The sequence below is a fragment of the Plodia interpunctella genome, chromosome 5, assembly GCF_027563975.2.
Source record: "Plodia interpunctella isolate USDA-ARS_2022_Savannah chromosome 5, ilPloInte3.2, whole genome shotgun sequence".
In the NCBI taxonomy this organism is placed as follows: domain Eukaryota; kingdom Metazoa; phylum Arthropoda; class Insecta; order Lepidoptera; family Pyralidae; genus Plodia; species Plodia interpunctella.
Window position 1 is genome coordinate 4,174,014 of NC_071298.1, and position 26,922 is coordinate 4,200,935.

A 26,922-nucleotide genomic window follows, 5' to 3' on the forward strand; every position below is an offset into this window, starting at 1 on the left:
ATTTTCACAAACGAATGCTTACATAATGAAAGGATTAATAAAGTACTCTAAAATAAACGTTTTAATCGACATAGCAAAAGGCGGCATTTGTGTACCTAACATACAGTGATGTACTCTGGCGGGATAAATGTGCAGTAATACTAGGTATCTATCTAGTTGTACTATCTATCTAGTTGTACGAAGTACTTATTAAATCCAAGCTACACAGACCATTATTGACAGGTGGAGGCTAGTATTGCCAAACTATTAATAGTATCGAACCGTGATGATTATTAATCTTATGGCAGAGCAAAATCGATAGTCTTCTCGTCATAACAGTTCCGATATTTTCGATAGAATTATTAATAGTATTGCACCAAACCCGGCTATCGATAAACTGTCGATACTATTGCTTTTCTTCAAACTGTCGACAGTCAACGCAATCGATAGATGACTATCGAGCGGCAACACTAGCACTGACCTTGCCGTGGATAAGTAGGAGCGCGGAACTCCGTGCTCCTCTTCCTTGTGATTCCTTTACTATCCTTTCCTTTACAGATTTTAAATATATTAAAGCTCTTGCTTCTTTCCTTTCTTACCATAATATTTATGTTTAAAACTATTTATTTACCCTTATATTACATATGATAATATATGTATTTATTGCCCTCATTCTTCAACACCGCCTAAGTCCTATCCTATCGTCCAATAACAATGTAACTCGACACTGGCAAAAATAAGCTCTATTGAAGAAGTTTGCCACAAAGAAAAGAAAAAAAAAGTTGGAGCGCGAACGAAGCCCTTCCTCATACTGGTACAAACGGATAATCCTGGCTTCGTTTGGGTAAAACATGAAATGATACTGCTATTATGAACAAAACGATAATGATAAGAGTATTGGGGATGATTGATGCTTGTTACTGATAAAAAATAACACAGTAGTTAAGTTTGAACGTTTGTGAAATTTTATTAACAAAATGAAAATAAGTGAAATAAATAACATAATATGTATATTTTTGAGAAATATTAATTTGTACATTATTTATCTTAAAGTTAAAATTTTCCCCACATTAAGAGGACAACAATGCACATAAAATACAAATCGAGTTTTAAAATTATCAGAAACTATTGCAATAATAATTATTATTTAATTAAAACTAAAATCATCTAAATGTACCTCCTGTACGAGTTTTAGTATTCGATATAATTTGCAATTGACTGAATTATTGTATATGTACAGATAATAACTACATTTAAATTGATAAGCCGAGTTTGTATAGTGAATCACAGTTTAAGTAATGGTGTTTACAAGTGGAGACGTGCGGCCCGCACGAACGGAACCGCACCATCCTAAGGCCTTGCCAATATTCATGTACCTTCAATCGTTTACTACATCATTCACTAATATAAGTAAAATAAATCGATTTTTAGATAATATCAAACTTAAGTACATACTGTTGTGTTTTGCAGTAATTGAGTCCAGAAGTCTTAAAAGTTGCTTAAATAGTTAATTTTATTCAGAAAATTATTTCTTCTCGAATATTGTTTTAATAATAAGAACTTCGGAAGATATTCGCTAGCCGTTGTTAGAAGACACATGAAATATTAATTGTTATTTCATGAATATTTAATACAATACATTTTTAATAATATTTCAATATCTATTTAATTATACAAAAATATACTAATTTATATATTGCTAGTTTCAATGTGAGACATCAAACATAGAAAACTTACCGATCAGTACAATATTTAGAATTTTATAATTTATTGTGCTAGAGGAATGAGAAGTCGTCGATCGACGACGAGGTCGCACATCGCTTGGCACCATTTGAGTATTACGCTATCGTACATCTAAACGTACCGGTGTTCTTTCGAAGAAGCCACTACGAACTAGAGGAGGCACGCTTCAGGTCGACGAAAAGAGTTCGAAAAATATATTGAAGGAAACCCGTGGCGGGTGCTAGAGGCGGATGTCGTTGGTGGCCAGCAGCGAGCGGCGCCAGGCCGCGTCCAGCGCGTCCGCGTCCGCGTCCGAGCGGCACTGGCCGTCGTCCGGCGCGCCGAACCGGTGCAGGCTCAGCAGCTTGAGGCCGGCCACCACGGACGAGTCCATGTCCACGGCCGTGGCCGAGCGCTCCATGCGGCGCGGGCCCGCCAGCTCCAGCGACTGCCCGCGCGCCGCCTCCGCCTTGGGCTTCTTCTTGAGGAAGAAGGGCGTCAGGCGCTCGGCCAGCCGCGACGTGGCGCCCGCCTCCTGCACGTTGGACGTGGAGCTGGACGTCTTGAGCGGCCGCGGCGCGCCCGCCGGGCTCTGGCCGGGGTTGGACTTCCTCTGCACGCAGGCCCTGGAGAAGGGCGCGTCATCCGTCTCGTCCTCGCAGACCTTGAGCACGCAGTAGTCGCGCTGCAGCTCGTCCAGCAGGCTGTCGTCATTGGAGAGGGTGTCGGGGTCGGCGGGGGCGTCGGCGCGGCGGGGGCGCGCGCGCGGGGGCACGGCGGGCGGCAACTGGCGGGCACTGCTGAAGTCCGTCATGAGCTCGTACTCCTTGCAGCGCAGACGCGGCTTCACGGCCACGTACTCGCTGAGTAAGGCGCCACGCGGCTTCGGTGGGAGCGCGGGCTTGTCCTGAACAACACCAATATACTCTAGTTTAGCTGTCACGTCCGTCCACTCAAGACAAACAAGCAGATGAGCCATTGATTGCGGGTAGGAGTCACAGTCACACTATGGAAACTGTCACTTGCTGGCCAGTTGGGTGTACAATCTATGAAGACACTTTGTGTACACGCCATTCTGTTTCTCTACGATTCCGACAATCGAAATCAAATAAATGTTTGTCAGTATGCAATTTCCTGGTAGAAAATAAGTCGTACCTGTTCATCGCTGTCGTCATCGGGCTCGTGCTTGAGACAGGACATGGAGAGGTAGCCGCTGCCGGCGGACTTGTTGGACTTGCCCGAGCAGCGGTCGGAGGCGAGGCGCGCCAGCTTGAGCGACTCGCTGCTGGACACGAGGTCGGTGACCCCGGGGTCGTTGCCCTCGAGGTCGCGCCAGCCGCGCCACGCCAGCCCCTCCGCCCCCGCCGCGCCTGCAGCCCCCGCCAAGTGTAAGTAGTTGTCGTCGCCTATGGGCGCTTGTCTGAAAACAAACGATAATCGTAAAGCCCAAATCAATGATTTACTTACTTAGACCCAGAGTTATAGGTCTAAGCCTAGTCTTGTTTTTATGAGTAAAATCTATCTGGTAACCTTTGAAACAGGTTCTTTGGACATTTAGTTTAGGCACCAGATATCTCGCAACTACCTGTACAATGATATTATTGTCTAAATAATTATAATAGGCAAAAACTGCATCAAAATCCTGCTTGCTTTATAAGAAACTTTAGAAACAGACATTTGTTTTATACTATGTAATAATAAGTATGATGTCCTTACTTGCTTCCGTACTTGGTCTCCCGCGCCAGCGACCGCCGGTAGATGCGGTGCCGGTACTCGAGGTGGAACATCTCCTCCTGGAGGTCTCGCAGCGTCGCCGCCTCGGCCTCGCGGTCCTCTGGCGACGTGTTATCTGTATCACAATAAAATGTGTCACTATTTTTATTTTATAAAAAATAGTGGTTGTGTAGGTGCCTAAATATGTGTGTAAATAGCATTTTGACTATTAGTTGCAAAATAATGTAATGTACATTAAGTACTTAAAATTCTCAACAATACTTTAGAGTGGTCAATTCTTCTTTCTTGTGTTTAAATTTTCGGAAGACGGGAACGTTTTAAAAACCTAAAATAAATAAACGGGGTCACAGAATTGACTTTCGTCAAAGACTGTTGCGACTTTAGAGTGGTCCACTTGAATTTAATTCTTTCTTGTGTTTAAATTTTCGGAAGACGCGAACGTTTATAAACCCAAAATAAATAAACGGGTCCAGCGGTCCGGCGCGTACCGACGAAGACGAGCGCGCGCTGGTCGATGTGCGCGGCGTGCGCGACCAGCAGCGCGTGCAGACGCTGCAGGTCGCGCGCGGGGTCCAGCTGCAGCGCCAGCGCCGCCGCGCCCGCCGCCAGCGCCGCGTCTCCGCAGCCCTCCGCGTCCGGCTCGCTGCGTCCGCAACTGTTCACGGAATACACCTCATTGTACAAACTTATTTCAGTTAAAACAATCTTGCTTCCATATCGACTGAATAGATTTTTGTAGTTTTTCAAAGGAGTCTTTTGAAAACATGATCTGTGTATCATTACCAAGTCCAATGAGTATCCTGGTAGTACCCGCGGTGCGAGCGCACGGCGGGCGAGTGTCTGCAGAGCGCGGATAGCAGTCGAACCCACTCCGCGCGCTCCACGCAGTTGTTCGCTTGTACGTAGAGAACTCGTTCGCGGTGAACTGGGAACATTGTTATTACGTCAAATTATGATCATGATCATTGAACTCCTTTCAATTATTCAACACGTAATAAATAATTACCACTGAAAATGTAACAATTATTGTGAAATCTGCTAGATAAATACGTAAACATACAATGAAAACAACATTTTGCAGTTTTGTTAAATGTTGGTGGCCAGTACAAATAAGGGTATGTACGACGTAATAGTCAGTACACTTTTAAAATTAAACCACAGTAGTAAATGGATTTAGTGAAATGATTGGTCTTATTGTAAAGCGGAGATAGTCACCGATCTGGAAGATGTTGCTGGTGCCGAGCGGCGCGCCCTGCGGCGGCGCGTCCACGGCCGCCACGGCCAGCACGCCGCCCAGCGCCAGTCGCTGCGCCGGCAGCCGCGCGCCGCAGCGCGACCATGACAGCTCACCGCTGACAAAGACACGCCCATTGTTAAACGTATGCAATGTTACACACAACCACTTTCTGATAAAATATTATGTTGTAATCTGACAGATAAACTAACCCCTGAATATATATGATCGACCAGTTAGCTCTATCACTTGTGTATTTGTACCGCTATGTATGAAAAGTTATATTTCGGATATCTGATACTTCATCAGCAAGAGGTGAAACAGGCTCTAAGGCTGTGCAAATTTGTAAGTTACTCAAGAAAAAAAACTTTTTAACTTTGTTAATGTTAGTGGGAATGGCGACCTATAAATTGTCTTTTCAGTTTGTAAATAAAGCTGTTGATAGTCCTATAGATATAAATACCTATTTGGCAATACAAAACAAAGCGTACACTAACCTGGTAAGCCTGAAATGTCTTCGCTTGGCGTGCGAGTGCGCAGCGCGCGCCCAGCGCCGGCGCGGCGACCCCGCGCCCGCGCGACCTCCTTCCGACCGCTTTATCATCGTGCTGCAAACACTTATATGTTCACACATCTGCGTTTTGAGATCTGTACACATTCCCGAGTTCCATAGGACTATATACAAACAAAACATACTAACTACTTGATCACTATATAAAATGAAAAAAGGAATATCTATATCATGAATACCAAGTTTGGATACAAAATGACATCACAGAAATTCCATTGGAATGATTTTGATGAACCAAGATATAAGGACATAAAAAAAAGACATAAGCTAGGAAAGCCCATAGGTACTTTTTATCCCGATATACCCAAGTTACCGAAGCCCCGTGTAATAAATCCTACACTAGCATGATTTAATATTTGATCACGTTGTATTAGACATTTACATACAACTCACCCATATCTGATCCAAAGGACGCACAAAGAAAATACGTAAATAAGTACATGAAATTGTTGTCATATTTATTACAAAACTAATTAGATAATATCATCACAAATATTCTCTAACAAAAACTAAACTAATTATCACACTCACCCTTCTTTAAGTAGCACGGACGTCTCTTGTACATTATTGTTCTGAGTGTCCGAGCTGGTAGAGATTATTTCCAAAAACTGCTTTATTGCTTGCACCTATAAAATAAAATTATCATTAAATGATTTTATATCAGGGTATAATCCTGAATAAATGAATATTATTTATGTGATCTAGTTAAACCAATAAAGGATGCCGCAGACTGTGAAATAGAGAAGAAAAAAAGTAGGGGATGGTAGGCTGCAATGCTCCATGAATGCGGAAGAAACAGGGAATACGCTCAGATGAAAGAGAGACAGAGATAAGTTTTCCTATAAGGACCAACATTGTTAATGCATGTCTGCATCTCTTCATCGTGACTACATATAGCGCTTCACCGAAGAATAGCGGGAAACCGCACTAGATCGACAGTTATGGAAGCAGAAAAGGACGTTTTATACAAAATAGGCTTAAAAAACAAATGACTGACATGTCTCTCAGTGCAGAAGCTGCGGTACAGTTCGGCCATGTACTCCTCCTTGCAGACCTGCTGCGCCGAGCGGCTGCTCACCAGGTTGCCCAGCGACTGGATGGTCTTCGAGATCAGCGTCAGCGTGCGATTCGTTTGCGGGTCCTGGAACAAAATGTATCGATTACATTTCTTTCTTATTAAGTGTGTTTTATTATAAATATATACAAACACTGGTGTCACATTTTATTCAAGCTTTTTAAGAGTGTTACTAGTGGCAGCAGCCACATACAAACTATTTAGTGAAGCTATCTTCTACCATTTGGTCATGCATGGAGCACAATATAATTCATTGTTGGGCCCGGTTGATTTAGTCACAGTTACATAAGTAATCACAGTCTGAGAATTATGCTCTGCGTTAATATGGTTAAGATAATACTTAAATAGCACAGAAAAATTGAATTAGGTACTTTCTAACTTGTTTTATATTTGTATTTAAATGACCATTTTCTACAGCTCTTGGTTCTCCTAAAAATGAATACAAAGACTCACGATCTGCTCGGTGGTGAGGTCGAAGAGCCGCGGGCCGAGGATGGCGGGCGCGAAGAACCTGAGGAAGATGAAGCCGGAGACCACGGAGTAGCGCACCTCCGCGTTGTGCGGGAAGTGGGCGGCGGCGCACTGCCGAAGCGCGTCGAACAAGCGACACATCACGCCCGGACACGTCGCATACGACGACGTTATCGCCGCGAACACCTGTTGTTACGGGTTATTATATCTATCTATTACGATGAATATGAACAGTGAAAACTGTGTTTGTACATTTATTACATTTTCAAAAGAACAATAGCAAAATAAAATGTGTGTATACTTTTTTTACACTGCACATGTGATACGAATGATGAAACTGAATCGATGTCCAAAGAAATCGATGCCAAAAAGTAAAAAAAAAATCGGTCTCCTATACAAATTAGCTTCGTCGCAAAATAGCTTTTTCGCAACATGTCTGCAGACTGCTTATAAAGCGTTACAAAACGGGCCACAGTCTGGTCCTATCGATCACTTACCCTCTCGACGTACTCCTTGAGGTTAGCAAGGTTGGCGGTGATGGCGGCGGAGGGTTTGACCCGGGCGGGGTCGATCTCGCAGGGCCGGCGCTCCGCCAGCACGGCCGCCAGCGTGGGCCGCAGCACCGAGCGCAGGTACGAGGCGCCCGTCAGCCGCATCGCCTCGTCCATCATCTTGGACACGAGCGTGTTGCCGCGGAAGATCGTCGTCGCGTCACTGGACAACAATAATATAAATCCAAGTTTACATTCTGAATTAGACCTTAACTTCACAGGCACATTATTGTATATGTTATAGGTCAAAATGTCTACATTGGAATAACTATATCTACTTGTATATGTACAGTACATACGTGCGTACGTATTTATCTGTACGCATGTTACATAAAAATATTTAAAACACTAATCTTCTAAACAGAAACGAATATGTGTCACAGTTGCATAAGTGTTAGGAACAAAACCGGTGTAAAACACTCAAATAAGTGTTGCAGAAATTATGCTGTAACAGATTTGAAAAGTTACACTAAAATGTGTTTCACTAATTATGACGTCTCTGAATTCCTGGCCAAGACTGGTGCTCCATAGTTTAATAATTAGAAAGACACTCACGTGAGCACAGATATCTCGGCGTCAGCTAACTCCCGCACGATGGGCACGATGAGGTCGTGGTGCGTGAACAGCCGCACCAGAGGCTGCGCCGCGTCCGTCTTGCTCGACACGATCTCGCCCAGGATGTACACCGCCGACGCTGTGATTGGCTGCAATGTTACGATAACTTTAACAAAAAAAAAACATGGTCACTTCTGGGATTATTGGGACCACTGATTTAAATGATATCTTTCGACATTTCTTCTCAAGAGTCTTTCTGAAATGCTATAGTAGCTTTACGAAAGGTCTAATTTAATAAATCGTGTATCGCCCTATAATAGAACAAATCAATAACCTGCCGTGGATGTCGTAGAGACTTCTAAAAACACATTGCCTTAACAGCTGATAGGCAACAATAGCATTCCCAAGGAAGGATAAAAAAAAACAACTCAGAGGAAGAAGAGAGAGAGTACCTTCTGATGCACGCTGCGCAGGAATAACTCCTCCAACTTGGTGTAATGGTCGAGCGGGAACACGTGGTCCACGGTGTACTGCAGCAGCAGCCGCAGCGAGCCCAGTGTGGCGCTGCCGGCGGCCGACAGCCTCGTGCCCGGCGGAGTGGCGCCTCGCGACAGGGCGCCGCCCGCACGAGACGTTAGGAAGAACCTTCAGTACATATTCATCAGTGTAATTATACCAATACTTATTCAAAAAGCAATAATCTTAAACACATGCCATCGCTTTTTTCGCTATAAAATTTTAAATGAACTGTTTGGTTTCCATATGAATTTAGTCGATGGCGATACGATTAGGTTTAGTTAGCGCGAAAATTTGTTAAGATGTCTTAACAAATATTCGCGCTAACTTCTCTGTTCCAATCTCTAGATTAGTGATTCAGGGCTAGGAGGCATCCAGCAATACAGTCTAATTTCCAAGGGCAAAGTACTTTTCTTTCGTTGACTTCGTAAGTACATATATACTTGACATTTGTAGTAGAATATAAGTTTTAATTTTCACCTAGCAATATTATCTTATTCCACTTTTAAGCTTCAAATCAAGCTCAAGTGTCGCAGTCCGGTGACAAAAATGTTGAAACAACATGTTACCATGCACGTAGAGGCGCCGGCGCCGGCTGCCGCAGCTGCAGCCGCACCTCGCCCAGGAACACCGGAGTGGCAGCGTCGTGCCACACAGACACGCGCGCCTCACACGCCACGCCCGGCTGGAATATTTTATATGTACAGTTAGAGCATAGTTTAATGAGACTCATACAGTTGTCGGTTTGCTGGTGAAACAGCCACCAACGTTGACAATATGGGTTGTCACAAAATATGAAAGTGATACTGCATCTGTATTATTTTCCAATGGGATTACAGCAATGGGAGCATTTTGTGAGGCATACGCTTGGTAAGAGATGGGGGAGACTTGAAATCGAACATTCAGCCTCACCCTGTGACCTCACCTCACAAACCTTCTCTGTCGCACTAAAGACGCGTGTGTGACTGATACAGCAAGACAGACAGACCGGTAAATTTAATGGATATTTATATTATATACACATATAATAAAAGTTCAATAAAACTCACCGATTGTGAACCGTCCTTGTCCTTTGGATCTGAATCCATTACGAGATCAAAACAGAAAAAATCGTCAAATTGGGGGTTTACAGTCTTTTTTCTTGGTTTAGTACGCCTTTCTACTCTTCGCCCGTTCGAGTACAATAACGTGACGAGAGCAAACGGGTCGCACTGTCCATTCTTGGTGGTGAGTTCTGAGCACTCCAGCACTCGGAGCCGCAGCGTGTCGGGGCCCACGCGCGCCGCGCAGTGTCTCTCGGGGTCCGACCAGTAGTCGGCGGCGGTGGGTGTGGGCGACGCGTCCGACTCCGACATCGCGTGCATCGGAGGTTTCGTCCTGGGCTTGCCCCATTGGGCGCGGTCCTTCAGACTCTCTGACCGCGACAGCGTCAACGTGGGCTCCGTCGCCGCAGCACTCAATAATTTCTTACTAGTCGAGCTCGAGCACGAGCCGAACCTCATGCTCTCTTTACAGTATTCGGATATTCTGACGAAATTGTTGCCTTTGGACTTTGTTGAACAGTTGTCAGCCGCCGCCGCCGGGTCGGGGTCCGGCGGCTTGGGCTCCACTCGGAACCGCTTTCTCGAGTCCTCCAGTGAAAGCTCGATGTGTGCCTTGCCCTGCACCTCAGAGTCTGCGTCGACCGGCCGCAGCGCGAACCAGTGGTCCTTATTGTTGTACCGGTGGAGATCCTCTCGTTTAATAGCGACCTTGCCCAGCACCTTGTCTTGTTTGAGATGTTTGTCGCGATCGAATACGTATATCGATAAATATCTAAATCTCCTGGGTACTTCGAACTGAAACTCCTCACCGAAAAATGGGCTGAAACAAAATATCACGATTATAATATAATGTTAAGTAATTATCATAGATGATGTAACTAAACTAACGTAATATAAGAAACCAAAATTATAATATAATTAATTGAACCAGAAATAATATAATATATAAAATAATCTGCACTGACAATATTATAGTCTACATTTTGAGCTTTGCTCGACAAGATAATGAATATCTTGCATAGACCTGTCGATGTGGGCAGAATGCACATTTCACTTGCACCCCACGCACTTATCATTTGCCAATAATCTTAATATTCTATTTATATTTTAGGAATGTCCCCTGCAGATTTACATAATAAAACCCAGTAGCACTTATTTTCGATTTGCAATTCCGAGGATGGCATTGGCCGAGGATATAAAACTAAAAGGCATAATTGAAGGGCACCGCCACACAGTAAGTAATGACAAATAAAGCTTTATTACCCAATTTGATCTGACTTAATATGCCCTAATAATAAAAGCAGGTTGCTGTTACTGCCTATTTATGTTGCTAAATGGATATTCTCAGAGGAGGATGGAGTTTTCAATATTTTACACCAATAAAGCGTAGCCAACGTTGAATCGTCACGTTTTTAACAAGGAATAAGGAAATTTTCGAGTAGTGATCAAATATTCAATTATGTATAAAACAGTGTGAGCTATTACCATAATTCAATTGCTTCCTGATATCGTACGGTTTTTCACGTGATATTCAGTAATAGGCGGAGTGATTTATGAAGATATGATCAGTCGGGCGAAGCCGTGGGTATACGTTAGTTTTATTATAAGTCAGCAGAGTGCGTATGGGCGTGCGTGGGCCACGCTATTTAAAGGTGAAAGTTAGTCACTTACGCGTCTCTTATGAAATTTCAATTTCTTTGTATCAAGCCAAATCATTGTCATTTATGATATCGAGGCAAAATCACAACAATGATGGTGATATTATTTATTTATTTAAAAGCATTTTGTATATAATATTAGCACGTGACGTTTCTTTTTTGCAAATAATTAATTTAAGCAGGACGCGATATTAAAAATGTTGAGAAATATATCCAAATAATAATGACAAACAATAGAATTAAAATAATAAATCATTAAAAATGTGCAGATTACCTTCGTTTATTTCAAATAATAATTTTGTTTCATATTTAATATATTCACATATTTACAATCTAGCAGAAAATTCGCTGATAAAAATAAGACTGCAATTCATCAAACCAAGTACCTATGACGGTACATAATGAAGATATCTCATAATGTGTCTGTATAATGAATTTATGTATTTGTGTTTCTGAATGAGTTTTCCTATTTATACAAAAACTAAAAATATTATAAAGGCGATAGTTTATGAGTATGTTTGATATTTCTTCGGGCTAAAACGGCTCGCTCAATTGTTATGTTTGGTAGTGAGGTAGCTGATACGAATTTTTTAAAATAATTAGCACGAATGATAAACCGCAGGGTGCAGATTGCAATATTTATAAATAATTATAAGTAGGTACTTATACACAAACTATCTTCGTAAATTTGCTGTACCTGACATAATAACCACACCTTGATACAAATACAAAAGTAACAGCACCACGTTGTAACATTGATAAGGAAAGATCTATTTTAAACATGCGCGTGAAGGGGCTACTTTTTATGAAGTCGATCAGCATATTAAGTATCTAGTACAATCGTGTACACATGTAGGGTGATGACACAAATAAATATTGTACAGAAGAATAATATAATAACTTGTTCTACGCGTAGTATGTAATATTATTTGTTATAAAATATTTTGTCTCAAAAAACAAACAAACGATTGAAAAAATAAAAATGAATTTAAATTGTGGCTATCTGCTACAGATTGCGTTGGGCGTACGTATATATGTACAAAAAAATGCTGAGCTACAAAGTTGGCGAGAGAAATTCTAAACAAAAATAACGAATGCTCACTCTCCACTCAGGTTGTCTAAATAGACCGTGGCCGCTTGGTATAATTTGTAATTATGCACCTTTAGGTGGTGTGATGTAACGTTTGTACTTTCGTCAGTTTGTTGTTGGTGTGGCGGTGCGTCAGGCGGTCGTGCCCGCTGCATCCGGCGCCGCCCGGTATTTATAAACCGGAGGCGGAACCGCGGCGGAGCGCGGGGTGTCTATAAACCCAATGCAATTTCTATCTAACGCCTGTCAAATATTTTCCCCTTCTCATTTCAATGATCTTAATTTTAAATAAATACAATAATAAAATAATTAGTTTTTACCCAAGGAATACCACACGTCGTAGATAGATCGATAGAAGTTTGATGATTCATAAAATTGGGGCATACGAGCATACCTAATATAGTTCCTAACTCAGTCAATAAAGCGAGAGCTGGTGGGGCTTCACCTGATAACGGATAAACAAACCCAAAAAGTAATATAGGTAGATCACCGACCGCACGTAACCTAATATCGGTGAGTGATTCAAAGTAGGACACAAAGCGTACATATGAACATTGAATACGTTGAGTAAAACTACAAAGCCAAGAAGAATAACCATTAAACTGTCTGAGATGATCTCGTCTATTGGTGAGAGGATACCTATAAGCTTAGCTAACAAACCTTCAGTATAAGAAACGAAGAGACGAGAAAGATAAATAGAATATGAATTAAATTATTTATTTCACAATACACTGTGACAATCAAATCATCCATCTAAACGTGGCTATCGAATTTGGCAACTTTCGGCCCCGTCTATCCTGCAAGGGCATAGATAACATGTGATATTTTATCTGTATATGCACAGGTAGATTTGATGTCAAGATACCAAAAAGACAACGACAAGAAACAAGTAGACTCATCTTCTTGGGCAATGAAGGCATGGAGTTTTGCCTGTGGGCGACCGACGGGCCCGGGCGGCTGGCGGCCATCATTTACGTGCCACGCTGTTCCGGACCAATTTATCACTTGAAAGCTTCCGTTGCACGGCCACTACAATATTATGGAACGGTTTTACGATGTTCTCAACTTAACCCGAAATCACTGCTGGATATTAATACGGTATGACTGGAGTTTTCTCTTTCAAAGTAGCAAGAGAAGGCATACAAGTAATAGGGTGACAAATAATTTCATTGAGAAATATGAAATTTGAATCGCGAAATTCCCACGGAAATAAACTAAGCAGATGGGCTTGCTTTAACTTTTGTATTTAAATAAAAAACCAATAACATCAACGATATTATCTATTGTAGACAACCATTTTGCAGGCATATAAAATATTGCACAAAGTTGTAACCAGCAATCGCTTGCTCATTGCCGGAGACTGGCCGTAGTATTCACAGATAAGGTATCAACAAGACAAAGAACCCATTAAGTTAACTCGTTTGACAAATGACGTGACATTTCCTTCGATATACAACCAAGGCATCCTCACCTCTTGGGTCACTAAATCATTATCGCTTCCGCTCATTAACGAATAACACCCTGTCATATAGATAAACTGTCTGAACACATTACACATGTTCACAAACAAGAGGCGAGCCTGGGGATAAAACATTTATTAATGTTACGCAACATGAGATGTCTCATGCATGTCTCCTTCCATAAGAACAATTAATAAAAAATAAAATTAGATTGCCGGTTACAAACTAACTAATAAAGGTAAAAGGTGAGTGACTGAAATAGATCATCTAAGAATAAACCTGACTGCGTACAGAACTGAGTCACGCATTAATTTTGAGATGCATTCGTGAAAATACCGCGGCGGCATTTCGAGACTGCCGAGACGGCCAGTTTCCTCGGAAGACTTTTCAAAACAATATTTAAGAGTAAATTAAATGAAATTGTTGAATCAGTCTTTCCAAAAAGTGAGTGACGAGGGGGGTAGCGGAAGGGACGTTCCGCTCGGGCGCTCACTTGGCGGATATGCATGCATCCGGCGTGCGCGCCGCAGTGCCGGCCTCCCCTACGCTCGCCGCAGACACAACAATGCCTCCTGAAGTAAGCGATACATTCCAGTTTTTAACAGTGGATCTGTTTACCAGTTTGTTTAGGTTGGCTAGCCCTGATAACCTGTAGACGGATTAGATACGCGCATTGCCAATCTCTAGTATCGTTGGTAATGTGAGTGATTTCATTGGCACAGTAGGGATAGTACAAACGACTATGTTAGTTCTCGACACAGATTACAATGAGCACGTGAAAGCAGCGGAAGCGATACTGCGTTTATGAACAGTTGAATACCACGCTCGTGCCGACACATTTGTACTAAGTTTCGAGGATACCGGGTACGACGCCGACTACATTCAATATTTCCTCTTCGAATCATAAACATATTTAAATCGATCCAAATTTTATGTGTGTAATGAACAGATCCAAACAATTTTTTCTTTCGGGGATGTTTTTTGGCAGGTTCACGCTGGTCAAAAACGCGCCCATTTTACGCCTGGTGCTAACGGATATTTATAATCTGTGTTTATATTGCTTTATGCTTATAGACCAAATCCATCTCTCAGGAGGATGACAGTCTAGGTTACAGTATGATATACAATGTTCTTTAATGCCTAAACTAATCTTTAGTAGGTAACTACTAATGCGAAATACGATTATAATTTTAATTCCTAAATTGAACTGCGCTGCATTTACCTAAATCGTTCCGTAAAAGTTGATGGTAGGCCTGCAGTATTATTACATGGGATCAGAGTATTACAATCTTGTTTCTGGACGCGACTCAACCGTTTGTCCATTAGCTATAGGTACCTACTAGCAGGCCGTCCCGGCTCGGGTAAAACCATAATCAATTACATAGGTACACCAATAAACCTAAACCTTCCTCAGGAATCATACTATCGGTGAAAACCGTCCAAAAATCCGTCCGGTGATTTTGGAAAAGAGAAATTTCTTTTTACAATATAAGGATTTTGCACACATAGCAGGTAGGTATGTAGTTTATTTAGTAAAACGTAATATTGTTATAACAATTAGGTATCAAATCGACTCACCTTGGATAGTACGATAGTACACTAGGTACCTACCTACCTTCCTACTAAAGCCAGTATCGACACATTGACAAAACGAAATGTGATGTGAATGAAATATTATCGACGAAGTATACATAACTAACCTCTTTAATCATCTACACGAAAGAATAACATATTATTATGTGATTACGTAGGTATAAATTTTTCAAATTGAAATAAACAAAACAAATCAATGAGTTGCTTTTCATTTTTGCGTAAAAGGCAATAAAATTGGTAATTTATATTTTATCAACCAATAAATCTAATTATGATAAAAATAGTACAAGCTAATTTCAAACAACATACATAACGTAATGAGCGCAATTGTTCTCAATTTTATAGATCCGAAGCTGGCGGGCGCTGCGCTCCGGCCAGTCCAGTCCAGCCATTCACAAATTGCGAAGCCTTGACCCACTAATTGTTTGCCCTCCGCAAACGTGGCGATCGTTTCCCAGCCACGAGCAAGCGCCGGAAGTGGCCACAGGCCTATCGTCGGGACAACACATTCGTTATTATGTCAACTCGCCGGTATATATAGCAAAAAATGTTCCTTTTAGTATCTGACCGAGATTGTAATCCTGGATTCAAAAACGAACCTTCGGCTCTAATCTTAAATAATATTTTACAAAGCAATTTTTGTATCGATGATTTATATCGTGATTCCTTAGCAGACAGACGAACATACTAGTACGGTATATTCAAGGACAGAACATTTCCAAGAATTTATCTAATCTACGACACTTCCTTTCCGCTCAAATACCTTCGGGTACCTTCAAACTTTCATCACGGCGGAAATATAAATTTCACAAGGCATTATTTCTGCAAGTAACAATTAACCGTATAACATGTATTTATCTCTTCGCCCTTCAACCGTCATTACGTTATCACATCATTTCACTGTCATATAACTGGAAAGAAAAGCTGAAGCTCGAATGAGTTTTTAACGTGAAGAGAAATGGAAAAACAAAGGAAACGTTTACAAAACTCGAGATCTTCTGCTGCGGGAAACATTACATTCGCGGAAAATGCATGCCAAATTTTTTGCAAAATAGAAAATTATCCTGAATTTCTAAATGGTTCTGGTGAATGGGTGGGGATTTTTTTGTAAACTTACTTGAGGGTCCTCTCCATCGTGGAAGTGCGAAATATCTCTTCTTGGTCGAGTGACAACACGCAGTAAATATCGCGGTGGCACGCGGCGCCATGGCTGCGACCCGGGAGGTTCTTAGCTTCTCCTGCAAAAAAAAACTTTTATTCAATTGCGAGTAGTTAGAGGGTGCGTTCGGACATTTAATCCATGCCGATTGAGAGATCTATGATGGCGCTTTTTTATCGACAAACTCAGATAAAAATTACTATAATGTAAATACCTATATTAGTATCGATATAGTGTTAGGTACTTTTATTTATTACATAGTTTTTGTTTTGTGGGATAATAGCATTCAAAGGGGTTTGAAGATTTTACTATGGAGCGTGGCATACCTACTGCCGCCATTTTGATTTTTTTTCAAAATCGCGGCCAGCCATGAAACTTTTATAAATCGATAGCTGACATTAATGCCAACAAAAAATATTAATTCAATGACCTTCATAAAGTGTCAGGTTTCCGAGAAAATAACCGTCAAAGTTGATCACGTGATATTTTTTAATAGCGACTATAATCCCATCTATTTGGTATAACAATGTGTAAACATACACAAAATATTCTAATAGGTATAGATAATATTAATAATAAAACATAGATAACTATGCCTCATGATATTTCTACATGTTGCGGCTACTATGTACTTAATAAGAATATTTCATACTACGACAAAAAAGTCAATGGTGACGTACTGTTCATTAGGTATTGTTTTAGGTGTTATATATAACAAGAAAATAGATTATATATTGTATTATTCTAATGTGCAAGCGAGACGGAAGGGGGGGGGGGGGGCACCTTTATACCCCCGACCGCTGCACTCAGTTTGCTACCTGTGTTCTTTCTATGCGGGAGTAAACGCCTCTCTGTGCGAGTTATTCGTTATTTAGTATTTGTATTGATGTTATGAATGTGATTTTTGTGTTTGTAGTCTCAAAAGTGTTTAAATTGTGTATACTAAAAGCATGATGCCTTAAAATGTTTATCGGGCAATAAAAATACTGTTCCTAAACAGTACTTTTAATTTTTTTCCCTTTTGTGCCAATGTAAAAAGAAATCCAGGTTTATATAACTATTTTCGCAAAGAGAAATTGTAGTAGGTAACCATAAAACTATGCCACAATATAAATGTAAAGAGAATTTTTAATTTTATGATTATTCCTATAAGAGGTACCTATTACTTTTATTTACCCTATAATGTCAAATGTAATATTAAATCAAATGACGATACTGCACTCACACATAGATGGTCACAAAATATGTTATTAAGTTGAAAAATATATCCAGATACAATGCAACATACATATTTGTTCTAAGTTATTTTTTTTAACATCTTGATTCATCAGAACACATACCCTTGCTTATAATTATGGATGTCACGTGATCAACTTTGACGGTTATTATCTCAGAAACTTGACACTTTACGAGGATCATTGTTTTAATATTTTTTGTTGGTATTAATGTCAGCTATCGATTTATATACGTTTCATGGCTGGCCGCGATTTTGAAAAAAAAATCAAAATGGCGGCAGTAGGTATGCCACAAATCTTCAAACCCTTTTGCATACCCATAGCCGGTGAAACATGTAGAATTAAGTTAACACATTGTAAATAGGTAGTGTAAACTCAAGTTTTTGCAAATAAATGATCTTTGTCTCGGACGATAATTATTTTACCAGAGTTTGAAGCAAAAATATGTACATTCGTATTTCATCGGTGATGTTTAAATACATGTAAATAAAACAGCGTGAATGAGCATTGAGGGAGCATTGCATGAGGGAGGACATCTCATTCAATTATAATATCAACTTTTTGATAAACTTTTGTCTCATTTAGTCACATTGTAGAATGTCGTAGCTGGTTAAATCAGCCTAATCAGATAATCACCAATACTAGCTGTAAATCAACTAGTTGGCTTATCGTAAGTTAGCCCTTTGGAGACGGCTGACTTAAAATCAGGCAGGTAATTTAAATTTAGTTTACATTTTTTCCACTGCGGTACTGTAGTAGTCGTTAAAACAAATACCTATGGCGTCCTTAGCTCGCACATCAAGCAATATTTTTATATTTTTTCGGTTAATATTAAATAAGAAAACATGATTTTTAACATGAAAATAATTTTTAACAATTAGGTAATCTTATTTATCTTAAGACAGTGACAAACTCATGGTTTACCAATACCAAGTAGTCTGTATCCAATTTAACAAAACGGCTAAATAACGTTCAGCCAAGTCGTTGAACGTTTCATTCAACAGCTTGGCTTGTTGTCCTTTAGGTAGGTACCTAACTGATACATGTACGCTCACACTATACTGATATTATTTGTTTATCATCATTTTCCACGTGTCATCACAGGCTTAACCCTAATGGGACTACTCTATACACAATAGTAAATGCATCGTCAGGTAAGATGAACCAATAGATACCTGAGAGCACACGAGTATTTATATTTTAGAACATAATTTGACCATATAGGTAGTAAAGATATTACATGTCATGCTCGTGCACTGCGTCACCGAAGTCCCTAAGTATCAATTACAACTCCTGTGTCATTGAGCCTCGCCTTTTGGTAACAAGTGTCGTCATTAATTTGATTCATCCGTCAGACACATCTAATGCTGTGTAAATCGGAGGAAGCCGTTCCTTATGATGATGGTGTGGTGTTACTGAACCAGTTATGTATTATTCATATTACAAACCAGCGATAGGATAGGACACAATATTGAAGTATGGATATTTTTTTTCACTTACACTGACAATGTGGTTGTCTGCATTGCCAAATATTAAATTCCCAACCTATGGACACTTACCGAATATTGTATTTTGGTAAATGGCACCCCCACCAGTCAGCACTACAGAAAATGTATTTTCTTTTGTCGAAATACACTTTCAAATGAACTTTTCTTTTTTAAACCATCTTATAATGATTAAGGCTGAAGAAAAATACCAAAAATTGACGCGCCTATCCAATTACTGTAATGACACGATTGCAATCTCCTATTTATTACAGGAACGAAATAATGAAGCACATAAAAGGAAGTAGGCTATGGTTGCGCAACATGTCGCGACCTCCAAGCTGGATATCGCTATATACGGGGCGAGACAAGGTGAGGCGACTCCGGTTGCACGGCCGACTTTTATTCTGCTGCTACTTGGGGGACTGCCGTAGAGAGAGAGCACCAATGGTTTATGATACTGATATATATCCCGTACCAAAATAAATAATTATGAGAATGACACAACTTATATGTAGAACGACTTACAGAACTTTCAAAATTACAATCCGACTAAATATTACTACGGCCGCTGAAAGAATGCGTTCCTGACACCCAGTAAAATAACATGAACAATAATAATATATACATTTCCTTTGCAGTGAATTGAATTCAAACGATGACATATGCTGTGCTTTTTATGTCTTTACGTCAAACATCATGTACTCAGTTACCTCATTTATGTGACAACTCAATGGAACTAGTGGGATAGACGGTAATTTTAATGAAAAGAATCTGTTTAAATAAAGGATGCCTTTCCAAATGCTCGTATATTTCCAGAATGCTTCTTTCTAATAGTAATCCTTTCGTTAACTCTATTGTAAAACTATGATACAAGATACATCTTAATTTAGAATTCAAATTAATGATTGAACTTTATTGTTTCCTAATAATTTCAACACGTAATGTGTGCTCTATTTACTGACGTAATTTTTAGCATTGATATTAATAGCCAATATGTTATGAAAATAGTTCCTGGTGCAAGAAACAAAGTGCATAACGGAATAATGGCCATGACCGACACTGCTATACACAACATCTGCAATCCGCTTAACTAGCCCATAGCGTTGGTTCTAGCTTAATCTATTATGGCTCTAATCAATTTATTAGTACCTCGTGTGTATTCTTATTATATTATTAATTTCCCAAACAGAAACGACCGAAAACTTTCACAAAATTTTCTAATGTAAATCTTGTGTTATTATTACGTGCGCCAGTAATAATGAAGAATTTAAATTATATCAAGATTATTACCGCGATTGTTAGGGCAACTAAACAAAGGCGAGACCCTGTGGTCGACAGCTGGCTCCCACAAATTCGTAATTGGAGTGCGAGAGAAACTTGCAACAAACTGTACATAATTGTTGATGCAAAAACAACCGTCATCATCATCAACGCGACAGTAACACACGCCATCAAAGTGGATCGTGGGAGTGAAACGGGAACCTTTGAATCGGCTACTGAGGAAACGAATACGTACTCACTATTTAGCCACAATAGCGATCATTACGGTGATGTTTCCACACTATGCGTAGTGCGATTGTTTCGAAACCGAGAGTACGTACCAAAGCTGCCAGTATCAGAGCCATGGGAAATATTTGAATAACTATGTGTAAAGAGTTGTTTAGCTTTGAGAAATTCAAATCCCATAATGATAATGGCACATAAAGATGACTACAAATATTGCATAGGTACTTTGTGAATTTCGTACAATCACATATATTAGGGACAAAGAGTTCTAATGGAAAACAAGCCGATGAGGACCAGGAAACGCTGACTTCCCAAGTTGCGCAACACGACCCTTATTTCTCACAATTTCCGCGAATGCAATTATTTAATTCTGCGTACATATGCGTAATGCGTATAGCCGTCGCCGTCGGGCATTATCTTTCATTGTGCCTTGTCATAAAACTTTAGGAAAATATTGTGAGCAAAATAGGGTCCTTTGCTTGCACGAAACACAGAAATGTAACGCCAGTTTCGAGTATTTTATTTACTATTTTTGTTGTATATAATAAAGTAGGTGTATTTGAAATACATTTTGACACAAGAGGCCTTTTGCCCAGCAGTGGGATACTACAAATGGCTAATAAAAAAAATAAAACATTTAGGAACAGGACGAACAAGATTAGGTATCCTTACATATTATAAAACAAAGTCCCCTGCCGCGTCTGTCTGTCCGCAATAAACTCAAAAACGATTCCTGAGGAAGGTTTAGGTGTATAATTTATTATGTTTTACCCGAGCAAAGGTGGGACGGGCGGCTAAGTAAGATGTAAATACAATATTACGAGATGACAATACAATACAAGACATTGTCGATGTATGTAAACAGATGTTATAGGCAAGACATAGTTTCCTGAAGAACCTCGGTTGACTCCACTAATGTACAACTGTATATACAAAGTGGACAAAATAATTGGGATCTAATTGCGAAATCACGCAACTTGTGTAAAATAACAACTCGATCGATATCTGTGTATTATTTTTATTTGTTTTGCACCCGTTAGAAAGTACCGACGGAACTATGCCAAACGGTAAAGGTACTTGGTTGTAGCTTTCTCAAGGCAGATAGATGCGCACAATAGCGGTCGCTTGTGTACCTGTGCTTCGGATCTTGAGCCCGGGCTCAACTACATACATGGGATTACGGCCGTTATATTCCAGGGTTTCTTCCCAAAAAGTCACACGTCTTCGAGATGGGTTTTCGCCGGAATACTCCATCCATACCACAATGGCAAGCGGCCGCGGTACGCACGGTTTAACTGTGCAACGAAACATTACCGTGACGTTATTTTATTGCTTTCTAACTAAATTTATCAACATTTTAAATTTTTCAAATAAAATCTTAAGATTTATTTTAACAAAGTGCGCCATTTTCAGAAAACAAAACACTGAAATAAACCGCACGCAAATAAACAACATCGTTGTAATCTTATCGATAAATGAAATGATAGTACAGATATAAGAGTTTTGAATGGTAATATTAGTGCAGTCAGCCGGTACCGCAGCAGTGTTGGTCTGATAACGGTGCGATAAGCGATCGCGTTTTTCATTAACGGAGCAGCAAGTTTCCATGAATGGTTTCGCTGAATGGAAAACGCTAGGTTTGCCCCATTCACTAGAGCGGCGACGACGCTCGTCGTAGATAATTGAGAGATGGAGACGTCGACGACCGACCGAGTCGCGCCTGTACTATAACAGAGGTGTGCTTGTGTGTGATAATAACATATAACCTCACACAAGTTCGAAAATTTAATTTTTGACGGTATTTTTGTTATTATTGTCGTAACCCCTTTACGATTCTTCTTGCTCCATTCAACGCGTGACAAAACTCATGCCAGTGCAGTAAACCATTGAGGTATCCTTTCGTTAGGAGGTGAAAATTTCAACTCTTAGAACAATCAGATGTACCTATTTGGGTAAAATTTTACTGGCAAGATTTTACCCACACTAAAAAAACACTTACATGACAAGTTAAATAGAAGCTTGTATAAAAGTCTTAAAACAAAGATATAAGCAACCCGTACCACAACTTTGTACGAACAGCCATGTTGTTTGGATGATGGATGTACGAGCTAAATTTGGTTGTGGGGTAGTTGTTTAGTTTTCTGGTTGCGCAAAGAGGAATTCGATAAGAGAATTGTTATAAGTAGATGTAGTAGTTCAAACCTCCAGTCATGGTTGTACAGAATGGAACACTCAGTTCAAAATCGTCCCTTAGATATATCTGGAAAGGTATGACGGGTGAAAAATAGTTTATAATAGACTAAAGGTCCGCCCCGACTCGTGTAAAAATGTAGCCTATGTTACTCGTGAAGGTTTCGCCTATCTCTATGCCAAATTTCATCAAAATCGGTCCAGTAGTTAATGAGTTTATAATATAAGAAAAAAATACAAGTAAAAATCCGTTTCCCGTGGGGATTTCAGGAAATCCCTTTTTAGTGCTCCCCTACACTGTCCTAGGAACCAAATTTCAGCTTTTTACACCCAGTAATTTCGGCTGTGCGTTCTCTGTCAGTCAGTCAGCAGGAAAATATCAGTAAAAACACGATTACATATGTCATTTGTTTTACAAGGCACTTGTTAAAGAACTCCATTCACCTGAGATAAAAAGGCAAGAGTAACTGGCTGCTATATTACATGACTCAGTTCAGATATACATAACAGGTTATTGGATTGCAAATCGTGAAGTACATTTTTGTACAAATTGCAATTATCGAGTTAGCATCACAGGTTTATGCCAGTAAACAAGACAGGTTTCGTTTTGTGAGTCAGAGGGACCTTAAATAATGGGTATCAATTAGCACCGCCCATTTGGGTGGGTTGACTAAGTGGAAAGAACAAAGGTGTGCGGCTTAGATAAGGCGCAGTCGACGGAAGTTGCCATAAGCAGCGCGGCGACGTTTATCGCAGCGTTCGCGACGATGGGACTGGCGCGCCGGGCTGCGCGATACTGGATAGGAGAATTAGTTACAAAATATTGGTGCAACAAGCAAGATGCGTTTTGCACTATATATTAATTGCCTCCACAAATCCCTTCATTTCATTATGTAAAATAAAGACTAATTATTTTAACCATTTCGTTTTTTTTTAACAAACCAACATTTATTACAAATGATGTGAATGCCGGGTTTGGTGTCGATCTTGAAATCCCCTGAGCTATCAGCTATCCTATCAGTTTAAGATTCTTTGCAGTCTCATCCAGGCAATGTGGCAATATTATAGAAATATGACAGTATTTCAGAAAAGTAATACTAAGAACAATATAAAACAAAAGATGTAGATGATCAACAAAGGATACTGTATACCACTGTATACCAGGTGTGGTTGAAAAATTCAGTAAAATATTTCTTCAAAATATAAAATATAATTTAGAAAGTCTAAAATTTTGCATTAACATGTATTAAATGCAATGTTCATAGTGCAGTAATGATGTGATAGTGCCAACAAGAGAGGAGATGGTAGGGTCGCGGGCCGGAGGTCATGCCCCGGAAGGCGTACTGCACTCTTATCACAGTAGACACACTTCGCGTTATCACAGATTTATGTGCTTGTGCTGTCATATGCATTAATCAATCATCTATCTATAGCAACATAATATGCTATTTGATGCAATACAAGTAGGATAATTTTTTGAAACCTACAAGATAATACTGACGCCCCAGGCCCCAGGGGCTCTGGTCATTCAAATTACATTTCATACTATATTATACTGTATCATATTATACTGTGTCTATCACACTTTCATGGCTAAACTGCTGGGATGATTTCGAAGAAATTTATAATATCAGTTATATGACCCCAAGGTAAAAAATAGGCTAATATGAATTGCGGGCAACAGCTAATAAATAAAATAATGAGTTAGTTGCTATATATGAATATTATTTACACATACAATTACTTTTTGTATTTTCTTCAAAACAACAGAACTAGGATAAAAATTCTGAAAACATTGCAAAATTTGGATTTTGATATCATAAGTTCCTATGCTCTAAAATTATAAATGTTGAAAGTTTGTATGCAAGCTAGTGAAAGCAAGAATGTGAAGTTATTTGTTGTCCAATCATGAAAAATATACTGGATGGAATTCAGTGAAGTTGGTGCAGTAATATCATTTGGGATTGCACAAGGGATAATTTTTATTCCATATTAAATAATTATGCAAACACAAATATATTATTTAATTTGAATTTACTAAATTATAATATTTTCTAGCAGACCTATTTAATAGCTACTTGATACCAAATGCAAAAAAAAATCAAGTTAACTGATCATGGCATGCTGAGGTGAAAAAGCTAATTTAAATGTAGACTAAGACATTGTTGTAGTTACCCACTGGGAAAGTGAGACAGATCAATACTGCAGCAAAATCCAAAAAGCAAATCATGCATCTTTCCTGTTAGCAGATAATAAGTATTTTGTATCAAATTATGATTGGGCCAAATACCTATTGCATCCCTCGTAATCGCACGTCGTGCATAGACAGATAATCTAATCAAATACAAGCAAGGCTAAACTGAATTCATTGTGTTCACGGTAATTCATTTTCATTCATAAATTGTGCACGAACTGTCAATAGATACTACGAAACGAAAACAAAGAAGGAATGCTTTCCTTCTACCTAAAAACTATTTTCAAAGATATAGCTGCTACAAATAAACTTCGAGAAAACATTTAACTTGGTATTTCAAAAATATTCATTCACATAAAGCTAAAAATCTAATAGTTATTATCGTACCACCTGTTCATCAATGACAACAAAACAATTCAAAGTTGAAACATATGTGTCAAAATCTCGAAACGTTTCTATAAAAACCCAAGTAGACTTATAATAATTAGTGTATTTATTAGTTATTTAGTTTAAAACATTACTTACCAATCTTTATTTTTAATCTTTCTTCAACTCGCACTTTACGCGTATCGTCGGCCATGTTAAATCCATCACTGTTTATCTCTTTCATCCGTTGTTATCTCTTTCGGAACGAGCTCGGCCGGCTTGCTGGTGCTTGCTTGTCCCGCCACTTCCGGAGTGTCGTAATGTTCTACTTGAGCCTGTTTTCAGCTATTAGATTCTCTATAGAAATTACAAATTCAATACGAAATTCATTTCACATTACTCCAAACATAACATTATGTAGGTACGGCACTGCTGCATTCAATCGAACAATTCACACTAACTACGCGCATGTGCTCAATACATGCACTTTATTATCAATGAATGAATGCACTTTTGATACAGCTATTACTTAATGTTGAATACACTGCACTAATAATTATAAATTATTAACACATATCTCGCTACTGTAAACAATTCCAAAACCTACAAGGTGAATCACAATCTTTAATATTTTGAAAATACTTTTCATTGAGAATAAAAAGTATGAATGGATGAATTACGTCACGTCACGACTAGGCGACTCACGACGTTGCGCCTGCGCGGGCGGCCGCGGGCGGGTGTTGGTAATATTTGAAGTGATGTATATTGTTTTTTACAATGCATGCATGCATGCAAATTTAGTTTACTCTTTTAATCTATGGATGGAATTGGAATGTATATTAAAATATTGTCGAAAATATTGAATTATTCAGATTAATTTGTTATAATATGACATGACCTAAATCTAAAAGCTATTCCCGAAGATTTTTTTAGGCAGGCGACATGTTCTAGTGTGGGGACAAGATTTACTCCATAAGGCATCTATTACACTACACTTCTACACTACATCATATTCATGGATATAAAAACATTCATATACAGATATAAAAACATTACATTGATTAATACGAGTATTATATTATTATTAATGATTCTATACATTTCTCATATTATTTTTATGATCAAAAAGTGATAAAAATAAATAAGGGGACTTGTGACTACTCGTGAAAGTGATAGCAATAAATGTATTGTAATTTAATGTAATGTTCTTATATCTGTCATTGTAATGATTGGTATCTTGCATCAAAAAGTTCTTGTGAATACTGGCTTCAGTATAAATAATTCACAATATTGCATGGATCGGCGAACACACGCCATTTTAATGACGGCATAATGCCCCCTGGTCTGTGAATAGGCCAATTTACTTGAGGAAGGAAGATGACGCAGCTATGTTTGTCACCAAAGCTGTCACTGTCAACGGCACGTTTTTTTTTCATATAATAGCATGGTAATTTACGATTTTTGTTTTTTGTATTTCTCTTGGACTCAGTAAACAGAAGAGAGTAATTTGTTTGGGTCCCTCCCTTTGTATTG

General features: G+C 39.3%; 1 protein-coding gene and 1 long non-coding RNA gene across 2 annotated transcripts; one reads left to right on the plus strand and one right to left on the minus strand.

Annotated features, from left to right (window-relative positions):
* Positions 1–921: 921 nt before the first annotated feature.
* On the minus strand, positions 922–26,120 carry RasGAP1 (Ras GTPase activating protein 1). Its single transcript, XM_053745471.2, has 17 exons — positions 25,549–26,120; positions 16,370–16,490; positions 9,458–10,271; positions 8,978–9,093; positions 8,345–8,537; positions 7,893–8,041; positions 7,284–7,500; positions 6,769–6,972; positions 6,238–6,381; positions 5,772–5,866; positions 5,167–5,277; positions 4,651–4,787; positions 4,219–4,360; positions 3,924–4,090; positions 3,418–3,550; positions 2,857–3,121; positions 922–2,608 (listed from the first exon to the last, which is right to left on the minus strand). The coding sequence occupies exons 1-17, from the start codon at positions 25,631–25,633 to the stop codon at positions 1,943–1,945; spliced, it is 3,759 nt and encodes a 1,252-aa protein (XP_053601446.1). The 5' UTR covers positions 25,634–26,120; the 3' UTR covers positions 922–1,942.
* LOC128670097 (uncharacterized) lies at positions 13,993–17,408 on the plus strand. The gene is made up of 2 exons (XR_008404723.1): positions 13,993–14,236; positions 15,598–17,408. It is a non-coding gene; the product is annotated as an uncharacterized LOC128670097 (long non-coding RNA).
* Positions 26,121–26,922: the final 802 nt, after the last annotated feature.

What these genes read in the sequence shown, in the direction of transcription:
- RasGAP1 (XM_053745471.2), bottom strand. Translation starts at nt 25,633, where the DNA reads ATGAAAGAGATAAACAGTGATGGATTTAACATGGCCGACGATACGCGT. An exon ending in ACGATGGAGAGGACCCTCAA is followed by an intron (nt 10,272 to 16,369) that starts GTAAGTTTACAA and finishes ATTTTGTTTCAG; the next exon opens with CCCATTTTTCGGTGAGGAGT. An exon ending in CCGGCGCCTCTACGTGCATG is followed by an intron (nt 8,538 to 8,977) that starts GTAACATGTTGT and finishes TATGTACTGAAG; the next exon opens with GTTCTTCCTAACGTCTCGTG.